General features: G+C 47.2%; 1 protein-coding gene across 1 annotated transcript; it reads right to left on the bottom strand.

Annotated features, from left to right (window-relative positions):
* Positions 1-8,088: 8,088 nt before the first annotated feature.
* On the bottom strand, positions 8,089-14,943 carry LOC128409100 (TNF receptor-associated factor 2-like). Its single transcript, XM_053379315.1, has 5 exons — positions 14,596-14,943; positions 12,278-12,332; positions 10,578-10,676; positions 9,224-9,340; positions 8,089-9,083 (listed from the first exon to the last, which is right to left on the bottom strand). Exons 1-5 carry the CDS (start codon positions 14,742-14,744, stop codon positions 8,409-8,411), a joined length of 1,095 nt encoding a protein of 364 aa, XP_053235290.1. The 5' UTR covers positions 14,745-14,943; the 3' UTR covers positions 8,089-8,408.
* Positions 14,944-20,189: the final 5,246 nt, after the last annotated feature.

The raw sequence follows: 20,189 nt of genomic DNA, 5'->3' as shown, positions 1-20,189 counted from the left end.
TGCAGTCCATGGGACTCTCAAGAGTCTCCTCCAGCACCATAATTCAAAAGCATCCATTCTTCGGCAATCAGCCTTCTTTATGGTCCAGCTCTCACTTCCATACATCATTACTGGGAAAACCAGTGTAAGTTCCTCTAGTTGCCAGGTCATATGAAAGAGCTGAATGGAGCTGCAAACCAGAGTACAGTGGTACCTCAGTGGTACTCCACTAACCCAGAAAAGTTCTTAACTCAGGTTAAGAACTTTACCTCAGGATGAGAACAGAAATCGTGTGAGGCAGGGTAAGAGACTTATGTCGTGGGTGGATATGGTGTTTACAATGGTGTAGCAGAGAGTTTTCCATACTGTGTGTCGCAACACATTAGTGTATCGACTGCAATGTGTAGGGGTGCCGTGCGAATGCTCCCCGCACTCCTCCTGGGGTGAGAAAGGGGTTAGTTTAACCTCCAGTTTGCTAGTAATACTGAATTACTGTGTCGCAAAAAGACGCATGTCTAAAAAGCGTGTCACCAGCATGTAAAGTTTGGAAAGCGGCGTCAGAGATCTTCCGGATTCCAAGTCATTCATCCCAGGGGATCTTTAGTTTGGATTGTCCTCTGAATGGGGCTATGAAATAATAATAATAATAATAATAATAATAATAATAATAATAATAATAATAATTTATATCCCACACTTTTCCCCAAAGGAGTCCAGGGATGTCAAACGCACAAGTGATAAAACTATCAAAATATCCAAACGTCAGGAGCCATGCTATGTGAACCTCAAAATGAATGCAGTAACAATTCTAATAGTGATCCTAATTACTGGATGTGTTTAATTGCCCACAAGTCTTTTTCATTCAATGAGCCTGTTCCCAGATTCATTTAACAATATGCGAGGAAGACTCGTATAGATTAGGGAGACGTGTTCTAACACCTCCCTGAGAAATTCGCCAGAGTCACGATGGAAAGTGTGAAACGTCGTTGCGCTTCTCAAACCGCCCTGTGAATTAACGCTGTCCACTCTGACTCACAAGGCCGGCTCTTTCCTGAGGCAAAATGTGGCAACTGCCTCAGGAGGCGAGGGCAGGGAAGCAGCAAAGTCACACACACACAAACACACACAAGAGCCTTGACTTGCTTGCCTTCCCTGCACTCAGCAGAGCTGCTGCAGCACAGGGCTTTCCAAAGTGCCCCATGCCTCTTTCTCAGTCAGTTCTCCCATCACTGCTTCCACTTTCTCTCAGTTCAGATCCAGTTTGCTAGGTTCACTGATTTCAGACCCCGATTAAGAGGGAGAAGGAAGCATAATGAAGGCACGGGTGAGACCACACCCCGCAGTTTCGAATAGATGTTATATAACACACCTACAAAATTGAAATTGGTGCTAGTACTGTAATAAGTAGTAGTAGTAGTAGTAGTAGTAGTAGTAGTAGTAATAATAATAATAATAATAAAATAATTACCGTATTTTTTGCTCTATAAGACTCACTTTTTCCCTCCTAAAAAGTAAGGGGAAATGTGTGTGTGTCTTATGGAGCGAATGCAGGCTGCGCAGCTATCCCAGAAGCCAGAACAGCAAGAGGGATTGCTGCTTTCACTGCGCAGCGATCCCTCTTGCTGTTCTGGCTACTGAGATTCAGAATATTTTTTTTCTTGTTTTCCTCCTCCTAAAACTAGGTGCGTCTTGTGGTCTGGTGCGTCTTATAGAGTGAAAAATACGGTATATGTCGCCCATCTGACTGGGTTACTCCAGCCACCCTGGGCGGCTCCCAACAAAGATTAAAAATACAGTGGTGCCTCAGGTTACATACGCTTCAGGTTACATACGCTTCAGGTTACATACGCTTCAGGTGACAGACTCCGCTAACCCAGAAATAGTGCTTCAGGTTAAGAACTTTGCTTCAGGATGAGAACAGAAATCGTGTGGCGGCAGCAGCAGGCCCCATTAGCTAAAGTGGTGCTTCAGGTTAAGAACAGTTTCAGGTTAAGAACGGACCTCCAGAACGAATTAAGTTCTTAACCCGAGGTACCACTGTACATTAAAATGTCACACATTAAAAACTTCCCTGAACAGGTGCTGTATCTGCTCAACTGCCCATGTTGACGGACCACAACTTGGGTGCTGCTGGACCTCAATGGGACTGTACTTGATGCTGGACTGCATCCTTACTTTGGATTTGGATTAACCCAGAACCTCGTCTCCTGACCTTCAGCCTTAGGACTTCGGACTTTGCTTGGGCATGGCACACTGACGTGTGGATCAGGACATACAGCCTCTTCTTGCTCACTAAATAAACCCTGTTGCCTCTTCAGCTTCTGACACTGAAAAACTACACTCGTGCCTTGGTTTTCAAACAGCTTAGTTCACAAACAACTTGGAATTCGAACATCGCAAACCCAGACGTAGGTGTTCTGGTTTGTGAACTTTGCCTCAGAAGCCGAACACATTCTGTTCGAAAACCAAGGTACGACTGTATCATATAAAAAACAAAACCCACACAATTAAAAACAATTCCATCTTTTAAAACAATTTAAAATCCAATTCAGATACAAACCAGTAAAGTTACATTTTCCAACTTGCTCTGCAACTCATTGGGATGGGGTAAATGTTTTATTTTCCATAAATGCTGCTCTTAATAAAATGCACAATTTTGTATTTCAGATTTCTTCACTGGGTGGTGGAAATGAGAGTAATATCTAGAAATGGGGAAATCTAATAGGCAAAGGCCCTGATTATTTGTATGAACACATATCTGCATATATGATGTTCATTTGTAAAAGAGGATTCTTGCATTTAAATCTTGGTCGCTGCTGTCCCCTGGTGTACATAAGTACGTAAATATTTTTGGTTTTGAAGAAATCGCTACAGTATTTTAAATCTGGAGTCACTTCTGCCATCTGGTGGAAATTGATGGTGTTTGCACCCCATGCTTTAAAAAATGTACTGCTCACATCTTTAAAAAACCACTCAGGGAAACTGTAGCAAGCAGAATCAAGCTATATAGGTTCTGCTAGAAGTGTAACCTTCCTTCAACCTGGCAAGAGCTAGTAGGAACAGTTTCTCCTTCAGGAGAAAAAATTTCAAAAAATCCAAAAATTCAGGAAGATTCAACACATTACTTAATACAGACCCTCCAAGTGTCCCTATTTCCCCTGATTTAGAGAAACCATCCCAGTTTTTAATTTGATCCTAGAATGTCCCTCTTTTCCTTAGGATGTCCCTATGTTCATTGGAGAAATGTAGGAGGGTATGAAGTTCTTTGACCCCTGAGCTGTCTGACGGAAAACCTGTATAGGGAACTTTTTTTAATGTTTAATGTTTTATTATGTTTTTATATATGTTAGAAGCCACCCAGAGCGGCTGGGGCAACCCAGTCAGATGTGTGGGGTATAAATTGTAAAATTATTATGGAATGGGATGTCCCTATTTTCATCGGAGAAACACTCTGGGCGGCTTCCAACAAAATATTAAAATACTATAGTCCGTCAAACATTAAAAGCTTCCCTAAACAGGGCTGCCTTCAGATGTCTTCTAAAAGTCTGGTAGTTGTTTATCTCTTTGACATCTGATGGGAGGGCGTTCCACAGGGCGGGTGCCACTACCAAGAAGGCCCTCTGCCTGGTTCCCTGTAACTTGGCTTCTCGCAATGAGGGAACTGCCAGAAGGCCCTCGGCGCTGGACCTCAGTGTCCAGGCAGAACAATGGAGGTGGAGACGTTCCTTCAGGTATAGTGGGCCGAGGCCATTTAGGGCTTTAAAGGTCAGAATAGAAAGGGTGCCAACTTTTTAACTGACCCCTGCACCTATGCCTTTAAGGCAGCCCATTCTGCAGGCATTTAGGGGAATGTGGGCAGTGGCGTAGCGTGGGGGGTGCAGGGGGGCCCGGCCGCACCGGGTGCAACATCTGGGGGCGCGCGCTCGCACTCACAGCTCTCTGCCCCTACTAAAATCCATGGGTTAGGGGGCGCAAATTACTTGCCTTGCCCCGGGTGCTGACAACCCACGCTACGCCACTGAATGTGGGTAATACTTACCTCATGCCATGAAACAAAACTACAGATGCAGGCTATTGAGAACAGCCCAGCACTTATATGACGACAGCAGCACGGATGCTATTAGCTCAGAGATGGAAAGAAGATAGTCCCTACCAGAGAAGAATGGCTAATTAAATTGTTGGACTATGCTGAAATGGCAAAACTGACAGGAAAGCTCAGGAACCAAGAAGACCAAAACTTTAATAAGGAATGGGAAAAAATTGTAATTTACCTTGGAGAACCACTGTAAGCAGATGGAAACATTAGCAGGATTCCAATAACACTTGTAAGCTAGCAAGTGCTACAAAGACAATGGTGTTATATAAAATGTAGATTATTGGAAAAGATGCAGTAGAAAAGGTTTAATAATAGTACCCACAGAGGGCAGGTGGAAAGCCCAGAGATTGGGAAGAATCTGCAAATGTGTATGTGAATGGTTGCATTGTTATAATTTTATATTTGCAAAATCAAATAAAAACTATTTAAAAAGAGAGAGAGAAGAAGAAGAAGAAGAGTTTGGATTTGATATCCCGCCTTTCACTCCCTTTAAGGAGTCTCAAAGCGGCTGACATTCTCCTTTCCCTTCCTCCCCCACAACAAACACTCTGTGAGGTGAGTGGGGCTGAGAGACTTCAAAGAAGTGTGACTGGCCCAAGGTCACCCAGCAGCTGCATGTGGAGGAGCGGGGAAGCGAACCCGGTTCCCCAGATTACAAGACTACCGCTCTTAACCACTACACCACACTGGCTCTAGAGAGAGAACAGCCCGGGGCTATTTGTAACAGTTATTTGCATCAGAGTGGGCCAAAGATTGACCAGGAGCTACTGGTAGATGACTGGATGATATGCAGTACATGATGAATATTTCTGATTTCCAACAAAGGCGTGTTAAAGGGGAGCATGTAAGAAATCATGTACTGTGTGGAAATAATAGGGAGTTTTTCTCCTCCTATAATCCTAAAACTCATGGATTTCCAATGAAGCCGGACAACTGAAAGTATTTCTTCACACAGCACATAAACTGTGGAATATGTTCCCACAAGTTGTAATGCTGCCCACCAAGTTGGAAGGCTTTTTTTAAAAAAAGGATTAAGACAAATTCATAGAGGATAAGGCTATCCTTGGGTACTGGCCGTGATGGCTGTGTTCTGCCCACACTGTTGAAGGCAACACTGTAAGCCCAGGTAAGGATAGATACGATTGGTAGATAGACAGATATAGGTAGCCCATCTAAGAAAAGGAAAACTCCTGCAGCGAAGCTGGTGCTCCACTTTCCTTGGGCCTCATCAGCAAGTGTCAGGAACTGAAGTTAGGAGAAGGTCAGCAACAAAACACCTGGTGCCCAAGAAGTTAACTGTTTATTCAAAGAAACCAAAACAGCCCAGGCCTAGGGATCATAGCAGCTCTTCCCAGTAGGTCTTGCCCCAATGAGCAGTCCCCACCTTCCCACTGCTCTCGGACTCCTCCCCCCGGGGTCCTTCCCAAACAATATGAGGCTCCTTCGCCTTGTCTCTCTTTGCTCCGTTCTCTCCATTGTTCTGTATGTTCTGGGAGACCAGGTGAAAGGGGAGCTGGTCGCAGCACCAGGAGGAGATGACTCCCAGGCTTCTTAGCAGCCTGCCTCATCTCTGCCTTCTGCCTCCTTCCGCTCCTGCCTCTGAATCTGGACTGCCCTCTGCCACCGCCTCTTCCTGCTCACTAAAACCTGTTGCCTCTTCTTCAGCTTCCGACACCTCCTTCTCCTGGTCTCCTCCCTCTTCTCCCTCTGACCATACATCCTTGTCCCACCACCAATCCCCTGGCTCTGAGCCTTCTTTCCCTGGGGGGTCATGGGATTTTGTCTATCACATGACGGTGTATGTTTTGACTCCACAGAGTGGGAAGTGATGGAAACAGGATGTTTGTGTTACTGTGTTCCGTGAAGCGGGACTATTGTCCTTTGTTCTTTCTCTCTTTGCTGTCTGATGCTAGAGAGAGAAGGAGCCATGTTGCAGTGCTCCGTGTGTGTTTATATGTAAATAAAGTAGATTAGCCAAAATGCTGAGTTGCTGAGGTCTGTCATGCAAGGTGCGCAACCTCTGCGGATCCCCAAGTGTGCCGATGTCTGTTGGCATCGGTCGCTGTGATATTCGGGCAGAAGAAAGCTTATGAAGCTCCCGATCGACCAGGAGGGAGAGAACATGCCAGTCGGGCATGTGTCTCTGCCAGGGTCCTGCTCGAGTGTAGGCTGAACTCCTGACAGTGCCTCCCCCCCCCCACTCCTCTGCATCCAGCCAGTGCATGACAGTGAGGCCGAGAAGGGGGTCGTCGTCTGGGTAGCCCAGGACCTCCTAACACACTGCCCAGGCTTACACCCCAGGGATGCCACTTCGGTCCTTGCGACACAGCAGTTTGACTTCACCACTGGAGGTGCACTCCATTGTCTCCCGAGGCAGACCGATGCCAGAAACACTAACATTGCATATGTCTGGCCTTGGAAACAAGAGGTGGCCTCTAGGGGGCTCTCCAGTCCAAGACATTGTAGAGTTGCCAGTTGCAGGTTGAAGATTAATGGCAACCTAAGGCCTGGCGGCCAGATCCAGCCCAATCGCCTTCTAAATCTGGCCCACAGACAGTCTGTGAATCAGCATGTTGTTACGTGAGTAGAATGTGTCCTTTTATTTAAAATGCATCTCTGGGTTATTTGTGGGGCACAGGAATTCGTTCATTCCTTTCCTTCAAAATATAGTCTGCCCCCCACAAGATCTGAGGGACAGTGGACCGCCCCCCTGCTGAAAAAGTTTGCTGACCCCTGATGAATGGGTTTCAGAGAGCACTGCTGTCTCCTCAGAGTTTCCCTCACTACCCTGGTATGCAGACAGAGGTGCATCTGGTATCTTCATTATTCAATACAGCTTTGGGCAAATGCTGAGGACGTACCTCTTTAACCTGGCTTTTGACACTTGAGATATATACTTTTGTAAAGGTAAAGAGACCCCTGACCATCAGGTCCAGTCGTGGCCGACTCTGGGGTTGCGGCGCTCAGCTCGCTTTATTGGCTGAGGGAGCCGGCGTACAGCTTCCGGGTCATGTGGCCAGCATGACTAAGCTGCTTCTGGCGAACCAGAGCAGCGCACGGAAATGCCATTTACCTTCCCACCAGAGCGGTACCTCTTTATCTACTTGCACTTTGAGGTGCTTTCGAACTGCTAGGTTGGCAGGAGCAGGGACCGAGCAACAGGAGCTCACCCCGTTGCGGGGATTCGAACCGCCAACATTCTGATCGGCAAGTCCTAGACTCTGTGGTTTAACCCACAGCACCACCCGCGTCCCTTAAAGAGCTTTCCTATTGAATGTACATCCCACCTTTTTCTCCACGGAGTATATGGTTCACGTTGTAGCTAATCCCTACAATTTCTGGGTTTGTAAGTTGTTTTAAAACTGTTTTTAATGTTGTTGTGTCCCACCCTGTGACCGTAAGTGAAGGTTGGGGAAATTATTATTATTTACTCTTATTACCTCACTAGGCATATTCCCCCCCCCCCGCCCCTGCTCAACAAACCAGCATAAGCAGGCCATCCGTTGAATAAATAATGTTTACTATTTCAATTTCCAAAATAAATACCAACATTCTCATCAATAAATAAGTAAGCGAGGTAGAAAAAAACACCTGTCATGTTATTGCAAATTCCCCTTGTCTTTAAAAAGTGCAGTAGAACTGATTAACAATAAATACAAATATATAATATTTCAAAACATCACTTTCAACTGTAGCCTGCTGAGCTGCAGCAGGAAAACACAAGCATACACAGCAAACTCCACAGCAGTAACAAATTCTAAATTTGCAGCTCCCCAACCACTCGCAATCTGCAGAGTGGGATGGCATTGCGATGAGGCATCGATAGAAAATCTTCAGGCCTTCTGCGTCTTTTCCAGTGAATTGCATTTTTCAAAGATCCGAAGCAGCCGAGTATGAAAACTCCAATTCTGCAACTTGAATAAATTACAGAATCGATGGTACCCAGTGGTCAGTGTTTGCGTTACAGTATACCACGCTCAAGACCTCTGAAAGGCCAATCCAGACACTTCAGCAACTCTTAAGAAGTAGGGAGAAAAAAATCGCAAAGCCTAAAAAATTCCACCCGAGTTTGGATGAGGGATGGATATTGCACGATCCACAGCACTAACATGTGAGTATTTAGGTTTCCTAGAGAGGTAGTTCACTGCCCATTTCAGAATGGGAATTGCAGCAGACACCATTGGTGGTGTAGAGAAAGGGGCAGGGATTTGATGACAAGAGGTGAAGATCTTCAAAAATAGTTAAAAGGCCTTTGGGAGAAGGGGAAAACCACAAAACTGGGATTGAGAGAACAGAGAATAACCCTGTTCTCTTGCCCCAGTGTCTCCTGTCCTCAGATTTCCATCCCTGCATTATCCACCACTACTTTGAGGTAGAGCGTGTCGTCTTTGAGGTAAGCAGGAATCTCAAGATGGCTGACGAAGAGGGGACTCCCGCTGGCCACGTTGAGCCTCTGCCGCGGCTGGTGGAAGGAGACGCTGTGGGGATCCGGGAGGAAGGTATCCATCACGGGGGACTTCCTCCGTGTGGGGTCCAAAAGAGAGAAGGTGACCTTCTGCCGGAAAGGCCAGGGCAGGACATCGTCGTAGGGCCCCTTGGCCAAGGCGAGGAAAAGCGAGACATGGCCCCCCTGGCCAATGCCATCTCCTTCGGGGTAGAGCCGGACGCAGAGATGGTACCCGAATGGATGAGTGGCAAAGGCCGGGGAGTAAATGGAACGCTTCTTCCCAGCTTTGGCATCCTTCTGAAGTTTGGAGAAGTTCTCCACCTTCCACACCAAGGTCCCGTCGGTGCTGGCCAGCTGGGGCGACGCTGGTTCTCCAGACGCTTTCGCCATGGCGCACACTTCCTGAGAGGCCCTCAAGAGCTTCTCGTAGTGGGAGCAGCAGCGCTGGAGGGACTTCACCGCAGCCGTCTGGCTGTTCAGCTGTCGGCGCAGAGACACCACCGTCAGCTCCAACGCCTCCACCCGCATTTGGACGGCTTCCACGTTCATGGAAGGGCCACCCTAGGGAGAGAGAGAGGAGAGGGTTTAAACGGAGGGGTTCCCACCAGGGCATATTGCTCCATTTCTGGGTGCAGGGCCACAACGGGCCCTGAGCTTGCTTTATATACCCTCGCAATGCAGGTTCTCTTGACGTGACTTACCATGACTGTGCTATTGACACTCCAGCAGGGTTCTATCTCCTCAACGTTTTGATCTCCAAGGGCCAGGGGAGCCTTCTTTGGGGTTCCGGGCTGGGCCACAGGGGGACAAGCGTGCTCCTAAAGCAAAAGAACAAGGCCAGAAAAATGAGCAAAGGTTGTTTGCTGCCGACTACAGGATTACCTCATGTTCTGAAGCCTTCAAAGGGCATATCCATATGCTACAAAACATACTGGCTTTGTATCACATTCTGTTGTTGGGAACAGCATTTTGATGAGGGTGGTAAGACATGCCTTTTAGGAATTCCTAACTCTGCTTTATTATCATTGTCTTACTAATGCAAATTATTGTTGTTTTTCATTTATTCCAGGGGTCAGCAAACTTTTTCAGCAGGGGGCCAGTCCACTGTCCCTCAGACCATGTGGTGGGCCGGACTATATTTTGGGGGGGAAATTGAACAAATTCCTATGTCCCACAAATAACCCAGAGATGCATTTTAAATAAAGGCACACATTCTACTCATGTAAAAACACCAGGCAAGCCCCACAAATAACCCAGAGAGGCATTTTAAATAAAAGGGCACATTCTACTTATGTAAAAACACACTGATTCCCAGACCGTCCGCAGGCCGGATTTAGAAGGCAGTTGGGCCGGATCTGGCCCCAGGCCTTAGTTTGCCTGCCCATGGTTTATTCAGTTTGCAGCCTATTGTTTTACTGGAGTCCCAATTGAACTGATCATAATTATTCTTTTTAAAAAATAAATTTTTTTTTATTAATTTTCAATTAGGAAAACTGATCAAAATTATTCTTATCACCTCCCCCTAAAAGCAAACTTAGGTGGCGGGTGCTGCCGACAGAAATGGACTCAGAATGGCCCCACTGTGGGAGAACCCTGAGGTTTTACAAAATAAATAAATAAGGAAGTACTGAATGTGCTCAGTTGCCACAGAATTATTATTGCTTTTATTAAATTTGTATACTGCCCTTCATTGCTTTTATTAAATTTGTATACTGCCCTTGATCTGCAGCTTCAGGGCCGTTCACAACATAATAGAACAGCAAGCTGCAAAAGAAAAAAATGGAACACTGGAGCGACTGGCTGGCTAGAATCCTGAACAGGATCACAGAAGGAAGAGTCAGATCAATAATATTAGCACAGCTCAACTATGGACTTCTTCCTCCTTTTCCTCCAGTCACACTTTCTTCCGACTGTTTTGCATGTGTTTTGTCAAATGCCTGCAATTGCCACAAGAGGGCACCCTAAGAGCTTTGGGCTCCCGTTTCATCCCTGGTCGTGTGCACTGCGTATCGGCAGGGAGAGGGAAGCAATTCTCTTCATTTAAAACCACTGTACCTGGTATGATTTCAGGGTCCCCGTCCAAGCGCAGTCAAAATTCGGGCAGGCAACATGTGTGGCTAGAGCGTCATTCTCTGCCGCTTTGTCAGTGTGGAACTGGAGAGAGAGAGAGAGAAAAGAAGGAGTCAATATGTTGGCCGCCGATTCTGACCCGTCACGGTTACCTCTACCAATACACTACAGTCATAAAAAAGGTAAAGGGACCCCTGGCCATTAGGTCCAGTCGTGACTGACTCTGGGGTTGCGGCGCTCATCTCGCTTTATTGGCTGAGGGAGCTGGCGTACAGCTTCCAGGTCATGTGGCCAGCATGACTAAGCCGCTTTTGGCGAACCAGAGCAGCGCACAGAAATGCCGTTTACCTTCCCGCTGGAGTGGTACCTATTTATCTACTTGCACTTTGACGTGCTTTTGAACTGCTAGGTGGGCAGGAGCAGGGACCGAGCAACGGGAGCTCACCCTGTTGCGGGGATTCGAACCGCCGATCTTCTGATCGGCAAGTCCTAGGCTCTGTGGTTTAACCCACAGCACCACCCACGTCATACCTCACTACAGTCATACCTCGGGTTAAATATGATTCAGGTTGAGCGGCTCCACAGCGACCCAGAAGTAACGGAATGCGTTACTTCCGGGTTTCGCCGCTCAGGCATGCACAGACGCTCAAAACAACATCACATGCATGCACAGAAGCGCTGAATCGTGGCCTGCGCAGACGCGGGTTGTATTCACTTCAGGATGTGAACTGGGCTCCGGAACGGATCCCATTCGCAAACAGAGGTACCACTGTACACATTACCTCTAACCATCCTTTGCTGACCAGGTGCCAGACTGATGTTTCAAGCTGCAACTCCCATCAGCTCCTGAAGACCAGGTGGGCACCAGGTTGGCAAAGTCTGCCTTAAACGCATCGCCCTCAAATTATGGCAACGTGCACGGTCAGTGCTGAAAAGCAGGCACCGCAAATAGTGACTCTCAGCTCCCTCTTTAGGGTGACAGTTGTGAACTCTTTTGAACCCAGGATTCACCCTTAACTCCAAAGGGACGACAGGTGTTTTCTTCCTGTTTTTCTGTTTTTGTTTTGCTGTCTATGTCTCTCTTGTACCATGTTCCTAGTAGACAGGAGGGTGAGATTTCTGGCCTTCATAGTCATACAGAAAATGAGCAAATGCTGAAAGCAGTAGGTTGTCAAGCAGCAGCGAAGGGAGTGCAACAGATTCTTTAAATAAACCCTCTCAGCTTTTCTACTTATGGAGCCTTTCTGAATTTCATCACACACCTCTCTCTCATTTTCTCCCTTTCTATATCTTGTGCTTCTCTCTCTTTTTTTTAAAAAAAAGTTCCTGTTTTTAAAAGAGGATGGCAAGACAGATGTGACCCATGCTAGGGGATGAGGGTGATCACAGGGCAGCGCCAGGTAACATCCACAACTGAACAAGTTGCCTTGGCTCTTCTATAGAGAGGGAATTTAGTGACCATTCATTTACGGGTTTCTTGCTATTTGGGGCCGGGACTGACTGGTCTTATTATCATTTTCTTCTTGTTAAATTTGTTCGTTGCTTTCCGCAAAAGAGAGTCCAAAAGTGATTGACTGAGATTTGCCAAGATGGCAACAACAACAACAACATATCGCTTTAAGATCCAAAAGCCTAGGAAAACCCAAACGACTCGGGTTCCAGAACATCATGTTACTACAACTCACCTGTTTGGGGCTCAGTCCCTTCTTACAAGTCCGGCAGGCCACCCTGTCTGTGTCCCTGTGGGGAGAAAGAGGACAGAAAATTGAGCAGGATGAACCCTGAGAAACAGAAAGGGAGCGTAACCCACAATAAACTTATGTCGTAATAAATTTTCTATACTTTAAAGGCACCACAAGCCTCTTTTCCTGCAAGGCAGTACTGACATGGGCTTCACCCTCTAAAATCTACATTTTGAATCTCTCTCTCTCTTTTTCATACACACCCTCCAAATTTTATTCATTAAATATACATCCCACCCTGCCAGGGAATAGGGTATAGGGCGGTATATAAATTCAATAAATAATAATAAATAAAACACTTATGCATTAAAAAAAACCAATTGAGAATAAAAGGAACACATATTTGATGCATTTGAAACATAGCTACTTCCATCTTCTCTTCCTTGTGTCCTCTGCTAATTTATTCTTCCTCCCCACATATGCGAAGCAGTCGTTCATCATCAAGATTAATGCCATCCATTGCTTAATCATTAGTATTGTGGATACCGTGCATTATGCTCATTTGTCACATTTATATCCTGCACTTGATATCCAAGAAGCTCAGGGCAGCGTGTGTCGTGGTTCCCTATCTGGGCCCCTCTTTTATGCCCGCAACAATTATGTGAGGCTGAACTGAGTCGCTCAAGATCACCAAGTGAGCTCAGGGCCGTCTGAAGCATATCTGGCGCCTTTGGGGAACAGTTTTCCAGGAGATGAAGTGGGGCGCATAAGGACAGAGGGCTCAGAAGCTCTCATGGATACTGAAGAGTGGAATCAGCTCCCCAAGACACTTTAGCACAGCTCAGATTTACAAAAGCTGCAATCACTTGCTGCGCCAGGAAGTGCCGTCAGCATAATTCAGAACCACAGGCCCCCTAGACTACCACACGTCAACATCTTGCGTACGCACAAGCACAGCTGAATCAGAATATGACAACAACAACATTTGAGGTGCTCGAGGAATAAACACAGCTGTGCCAATATGGCTTGGCATCTATCCCCCCTCCCTGAGAAAACAGAAAAACAAACTGAAATATTGCAAACCGGAGAGAAACCTGACTCTCACACACCCTGATCCTATTAAAAGAAACAAAGTGAGTCTTCTTTTTAAATTACATTTCTAGAACACATCACAAATCTGTCGTTACCAATTGAAACTGGGCCCCAAACAATTAACGGGTTGCAGCCTAAAGACACGAAGTCCAATAAAAGTGGATGCTTCGTTCCCAGGAAATGCAAAAGACAAGAAGAGCCAGGGTCAGGCCAAGGGTCCATCGCCTTTGATTTAGCAGAGCGGCCAATCAGATGCTTCAGAGACCCACACAAAAAGGGGCAGGAAGGCAGCAGCTCCCTCCCACTGGTGCTCCCCCACAGCTGGTATTGGGGCAGTTTCTATATGCCCATCATAGCCAGAAGGTAGGCAGGAAGATAGGAGATCGATTTATCCAGCTAACCCTATGAGATGAAGGAAGCTGATCTGGCTTGCCAATTAAATGCCAATGACTGTAGTTATAGCTCAGTCAGTAGAGCGTGAGACTCTTAATCTCAGGGTCAAAGGTTTGAGTCCCACGTTGCGGAAAAGATCCCCTACAACTCCCATGATCCCTAGCTGGCAGGACCAGTGGTCAGGGATGATAGGAATTGTAGTCTCAAAAAGCATCTGGAGGACCGGGGTTGAGGAAGCCTGGACTAGATGATGCCCATCAGGGTCCCTTTCAACACTATGATTCTGTTATTCTAAGCCCTGCGAATCCTGGACAGGTGACCCTAACACCTGAGAAGCCTCCAGCTACGATTAAACATAAAGGTAAAGGGACCCCCGACCATTAGGTCCAGTCGCTTTATTGGCCGAGGGAGCCGGCATACAGCTTCCAGGTCATGTGGCCAGCATGACTAAGCCGCTTCTGGCGAACCAGAGCAGCACACGGAAACGCCGTTTACCTTCCCGCCGGAGCGGTACCTATTTATCTACTTGCACTTTGACGTGCTTTCGAACTGCTAGTGGGCAGGAGCAGGGACCGAGCAACGGGAGCTCACCCCATCGCGGGGATTCGAACCGCTGACCTTCTGATCGGCAAGTCCTAGGCTCTGTGGTTTAACCCACAGCGCCACCCACGTCCCTCCAGCTACGATTAGGGGACTCCAACTCCCATGAGCATGACAAATGATCACGGATGATGGGACCTGTAGTCTAGCAACATCATGGAGAGGGGGAATCGCGAATCCCCCGCCTTTGCCCTTAAATATCCTGGGAGCAATTTTCCCCTTTTTTTGCCACTGACCTGAACAGCCTCTTCACGCATCCCCTGCAGTAGCGGTGCCCACACTCGGCTTGCTGTGGGTTGCAGAGGAGGAACCCGCACGCCTGGCAGAGCAAACCGGCGTTGCCCAGCAGATCCACGGGCATCACGGAGCCCCGTTGCTTCCCCATCCTTGCCAACGTGGGCTTCGCTCTACCTTCAGTCCCGAGAGAGAGAAAATAAGATCCACACGAAAAGCGACCAGGAGAGGAAGGGGAAAAAATGAGTCTGGCAGGCAGCAGCCGGCGCGAGGCTTTTATGGGACGGGACGGGCGTGAGTCAGAGAAGGGCGCGCGAGGGAATCCCGCCGCTGAGTCATCAGAGATTCTCCCCGAACGTGCCAGCTGCGGGTCAACGGGGTGACGCAGTTCTGTGCGTGCGCGCGCGCGCCACCGGGAGAGGCGGGCCCCGGCGGGCTCGGCGCGGGAAATGCCTCTGAGGAGAGTTGAGGCTGAGGGGAGGGAAAGCGATTGCGAAAATGCAAGGGGCTGGGGGGAGAGAGGGAAAAGGCAAAGTGGGCCGGCGTGAGGAGAAATTGCGCAGGAGAATACTGTTGTTATTATTATTATTTGTTACGGGAAGGGACAGCGCTTTGGAAAAAGAAAGGAAAACCGTGATGAGAGCAGCTGGTGCCTTTCCAGAAATGCAGGCGGGCGCCCCTCTCTTGCTTAACCTGCCTCAGCATCGTGGGCTAAGGGAATAGTGTTATATGGCGCTTGAAGGATTTACAGAGTTATACAAAGATTTAAAGCACACTCACACAATGCAAGGTGTCCTTTTTAATAATAATACAGTGGTACCTCGGGTTACATACGCTTCAGGTTACACACTCCACTAACCCAGAAATAGTGCTTCAGGTTAAGAACAGAAATCGTGCTCCGGCGGCGCAGCAGCAGCAGGAGGGCCCATTAGCTAAAGTGGTGCTTCAGGTTAAGAACAGTTTCAGGTTAAGAACAGATCTCCGGAACGAATTAAGTACTTAACCCGGGGTACCACTGTAATGACAATTTCCATTCTGAAAGATCTTTGACAATCACTTGTAACTGAGTAAGATTGTCTTCCATAAACACAGTTTTAAAAGAGTAAGATTGTCTTCCATAAACACAGTTTTAAAAGAGTAAGATTGTCTTCCATAAACACAGTTTTAAAAGTGTCTTCCAAAAACACAGTCTTCCATAAACACTGTTGTTGTAGTCGTTGAGTCGTGTCCGACTCTTTGTGACCCCATGGACCAGAGCACGCCAGGCACTCCTGTCTTCCACTGCCTCCCGCAGTTTGGTCAAACTCATGCTGGTAGCTTCGAGAACACTGTCCAACCATCTCGTCCTCTGTCATCCCCTTCTCCTTGTGCCCTCCATCTTTCCCAACATCAGGGTCTTTTCCAGGGAGTCTTCTCTTCTCATGAGGTGGCCAAAGTATTGGAGCCTCAGCTTCAGGATCTGTCCTTCCAGTGGGCACTCAGGGCTGATTTCCTTCAGAATGGAGAGGTTTGATCTTCTTGCAGTCCATGGGACTCTCAAGAGTCTCCTCCAGCATCATAATTCAAAAGCATCAATTCTTCGGCGATCAGCCTTCTTTATGGTCCAGCTCTCACTTCCATACATCACTACTGGGAAAACCATAGCTTTAACTATACGGACCTTTGTTGGCAAGGTGATGTCTCTGCTTTTAAAGATGCTGCTGTCTTGGTTTGTCATTCGCTGTCATGAAATCCATCATGCGAAAGGCTGGGCTGGATGAATCCCAAGCCCAAGAAAGTAAAATCTCTCACTGCCTCCATTTCTTCCCTGTCTATTTGCCAGGAGGTGATGGGCCCAGTAGCCATGATCTTCGTTTTTTTGATGTTGAGCTTCAGACCACATTTTGCGCTCTCCTTTTTCACCCTCATTAAAAGGTTCTTTAATTCCTCCTCGCTTTCTGCCATCAAGGTTGTGTCATCTGCATATCTGAGGTTGTTGATATTTCTTCCGGCAATCTTAATTCCGGCTTGGGATTCATCCAGCCCAGCCTTTCGCATGATGAATTCTGCATATAAGTTAAATAAGCAGGGAGACAATATACAGCCTTGTCGTACTCCTTTCCCAATTTTGAACCAATCAGTTGTAGAGACCAACTAAGTTTGTTTTTGGTATAAGCATTCGTGTGCATGCACACTTCTTCAGATACACTTCAGATACATTTTTTTATATATTTTGACTGCGTCAGACCAACACAGCTACCTACCTACAACAGGTGAAGACATCCCCCTCTCTGGTGTGTACTGCAGTGCAGACACGACCTTGATGTGTTTCAAGCTACTGGCATCTACATAGCCTATAAAAGCCAGGGCGCTTTCACACCTCCTGATGCTGATGGAAGTTGCAGTCCAAAAGCATCTTGAGGGCACCCCCTGAGCTCGTTGGCAGAAGAGTTAGGGAAAGATGTAAGAGGTAAAATATATAACAGCAGCTTTGGGTGGGTGACTTAGACCAAGGAAACATGGTCTTTAAAATGGCATTTCTTTGAGAATGAGTGGGGGACACTGTCATTGTTTCTTACCTTTCCCCTAAAAAGCTCAAGGTTGGCATACATGGCAATTCCTTCATCCATTCACCCCACAGAAGGGCACATAAGTTATTTCCTTCAGGACAGAATGGGACGGGCCAACATAATTCCTATTGGCAGATAAAGGAAGAAAGAAACGTCTGTGTTCATGGGACCCACACGTCTCCCAGAAGCATATTTCATTGTGCAAACTGGATATTACGCTGAAAATCCCAAGGCCGGTGACTTAAATGCGGGCTGACTGTACTTTCTCATGTACCCCTGTAGTGTAATGGAGAGAATGTCGGGCTGTGTACACACTATACATTTAAAGTGCATGGCTCCCTCTTCCCAAAAAAATCCTGGGAACGGTACTCCTCACAGAGCTACAATTCTCAGCACCCTTAACAAACTACATTTCCTGGGGTGGGGGTGGAGTGTGTTGTGTTCGCACCTCAGACTATGCCAAAGGAGACCAATGTTCAAATCCACCCCCCGCCCAGCTATAAAGCTCACTGAGCGGCCTTTTGTCTCTCTCTACCTCACAGGGATGTCGTGATGACAAAACAGGGTGGGGGAGACCTTTGTTAGGCACTCAATACAGTGGTACCTCGGGTTAAGAACTTAATTCGTTCTGGAGGTCCGTTCTTAACCTGAAACTGTTCTTAACCTGAGGTACCACTTTAACTAATGGGGCCTCCAGCTGCCGCTGCATGATTTCTGTTCTCATCCTGAGGTAAAGTTCTCAACCTGAGGTACTATTTCTGAGTTAGCGGAGTCTGTAACCTGAAGTTTCTGTAACCTGAGGTACCACTGTACACATAATAAGCAAATAATTAATTGACACGTTTGTTTTCCTGCAAGCGACAATGCGGGGAATCTTTTTAACCACACCTTGATTACAAATTTTATGGGGCCTGGAGGAAACCAGGTGAAAGTTGCTTTAGGGAGTGCATTCATAGCCGCCTGCAGAGATCCCCACTCCAAGCAGGAGAGGGATGAGTCAATCCAATTAAGTTGTTGAAAAGTTATGTACTCATCAAGCACAGGAAGCTGCCTACATTCTACCAAGCCAGAACACTGACCCCCTACCTCAGTGCTGCCTGCTCTGACTGGCAGCAGATTCAGGAGTTCAGGCCAGGGTGCCTCCCAGCCCTATCTAGAGGCACTGGGGATTGAACCCACAATATTCTTCATGAGAATCAGATGCTCTACCACTAAGCTATGGCCCTCTGGCCTCCTCATCGCAAGTGATATCTAGTAGCATGCCCCCTTGTTTTCTTCGCACTGCCACATCGTTCAACTGGCAACAGTTCAGGGGGAAACCTGTATGTCCATCCGTCCGTCCGTCCCCCACAGTACAAAACATTGTATAGTGGTACCTCAGGTTACATACGCTTCAGGTTACACACTCCGCTAACCCAGGAATAGTGCTTCAGATTAAGAACTTTGCTTCAGGATAAGAATAGAAATCGTGCTCCGGCGGTGCAGCAGCAGCTGGAGGCCCCATTAGCTAAATTGGTGCTTCAGGTTAAGAACAGTTTCAGGTTAAGAACGGACCTCCGGAACAAATTAAGTACTTAACCTGAGGTACCACTGTACTTCAAGTGCTGGGAAAGGTGAAATGTTCTTGCAGCAAAAATGCAACTCTAAACTTGAGTGGAACATGCCCAGGCAAGACCTGAGCAGCAGAAATGAGTAAGCTGTGCTTTCTGTTGCAGTGAAAATCTGAAAAGTCTGGAAAAGCCCACATGGAGCACTTTTTGACATTGGTACATTATCTGAGTCAGGTGCCAGAGGTGAGGTCGCTGAGTTCACGGGTGGCGCTGCTAAGGACAGGGGAATCCCGGTGTTACACGCCATCCTTATCTCTGAGCAGTGCCCGAGGGTTGCAGGCAAGCTTTAACCCAGGGTTTGTGTTTCCTGCAGGACAACAGCCATTTTGAAATATCTCACAGGCTGCACATGGAAGGTGGAGCAAGCTTGTATTCTCCTACTCCTAGAAGGGAGGACTTGTTGCTCTTTCCACAAAAGTACCCCAGATGTACCAAACTTAAAGCCAGCTATGAAAACCAAAGTGGAATAAGAACCAGAAAACACATCTGTAGAAAGGCAGGCCCAACACATCCCACCCTACTCAAAGATGCCACAGACCACAGGGGAAGAACATTCCCTCCAACTGCTTCTCAGTTTCCTGTTGTTGTTGTTTAGTCATTTAGTCGTGTCCGACTCTTCGTGACCCCATGGACCAGAGCACGCCAGGCACTCCTGTCTTCCACTGCCTCCCGCAGTTTGGTCAAACTCATGTTCGTAGCTTCGAGAACACTGTCCAACCATCTCGTCCTCTGTCGTCCCCTTCTCCTTGTGCCCTCCATCTTTCCCAACATCAGGGTCTTTTCCAGGGAGTCTTCTCTTCTCATGAGGTGGCCAAAGTACTGGAGCCTCAGCTTCAGGATCTGTCCTTCCAGTGAGCACTCAGGGCTGATTTCCTTCAGAATGGATCGGTCTGATCTTCTTGCAGTCCATGGGACTCTCAAGAGTCTCCTCCAGCACCATAATTCAAAAGCATCAGTTCTTTGGCAATCAGCCTTCTTTATGGTCCAGCTCTCACTTCTGTACATCACTATCTCAGTTTCCTAGTCGTAACTAACTGAGTGTCCACTGAATTGATTCTGGGCTGAATGGATCTTGTGCTCATCCAGCAAGATGATTCCTATGCCAAAATACCTTCAGGTGGCTCATGAAAGCAAGGAAAAATCAGAAGTATTCTTTTCTTTTCTTATTTTATTTTCTCTTCTCTTCTTTCTTCTAGCCATTCCAACTTTATGATTCTATGATTCTCTCCCCCCACTGTTTTCTTTTGGTGTCCTCTGCTCTGGGCCAGTTTTGAGTTCCAAGGATTGCACACACATGAAGGTGGTGGGTGGGTTGGACTCAGGGCAGAGACAACCTTTCGGGTGAGACTGGGAGAAGAATGGACAGGCCTCAGGTGAGAGCTGGAAGGGTCCCCCACCTTCTGTGTGAGACAAGGCTTAAGAGAGAGGGCTCTGCAT

The sequence above is a fragment of the Podarcis raffonei genome, chromosome 2 (assembly GCF_027172205.1).
Source record: "Podarcis raffonei isolate rPodRaf1 chromosome 2, rPodRaf1.pri, whole genome shotgun sequence".
Lineage (NCBI taxonomy): Eukaryota > Metazoa > Chordata > Lepidosauria > Squamata > Lacertidae > Podarcis > Podarcis raffonei.
Note: the sequence above shows the minus strand (reverse complement) of the source record. Positions and strands in the feature narration are given on the sequence as shown.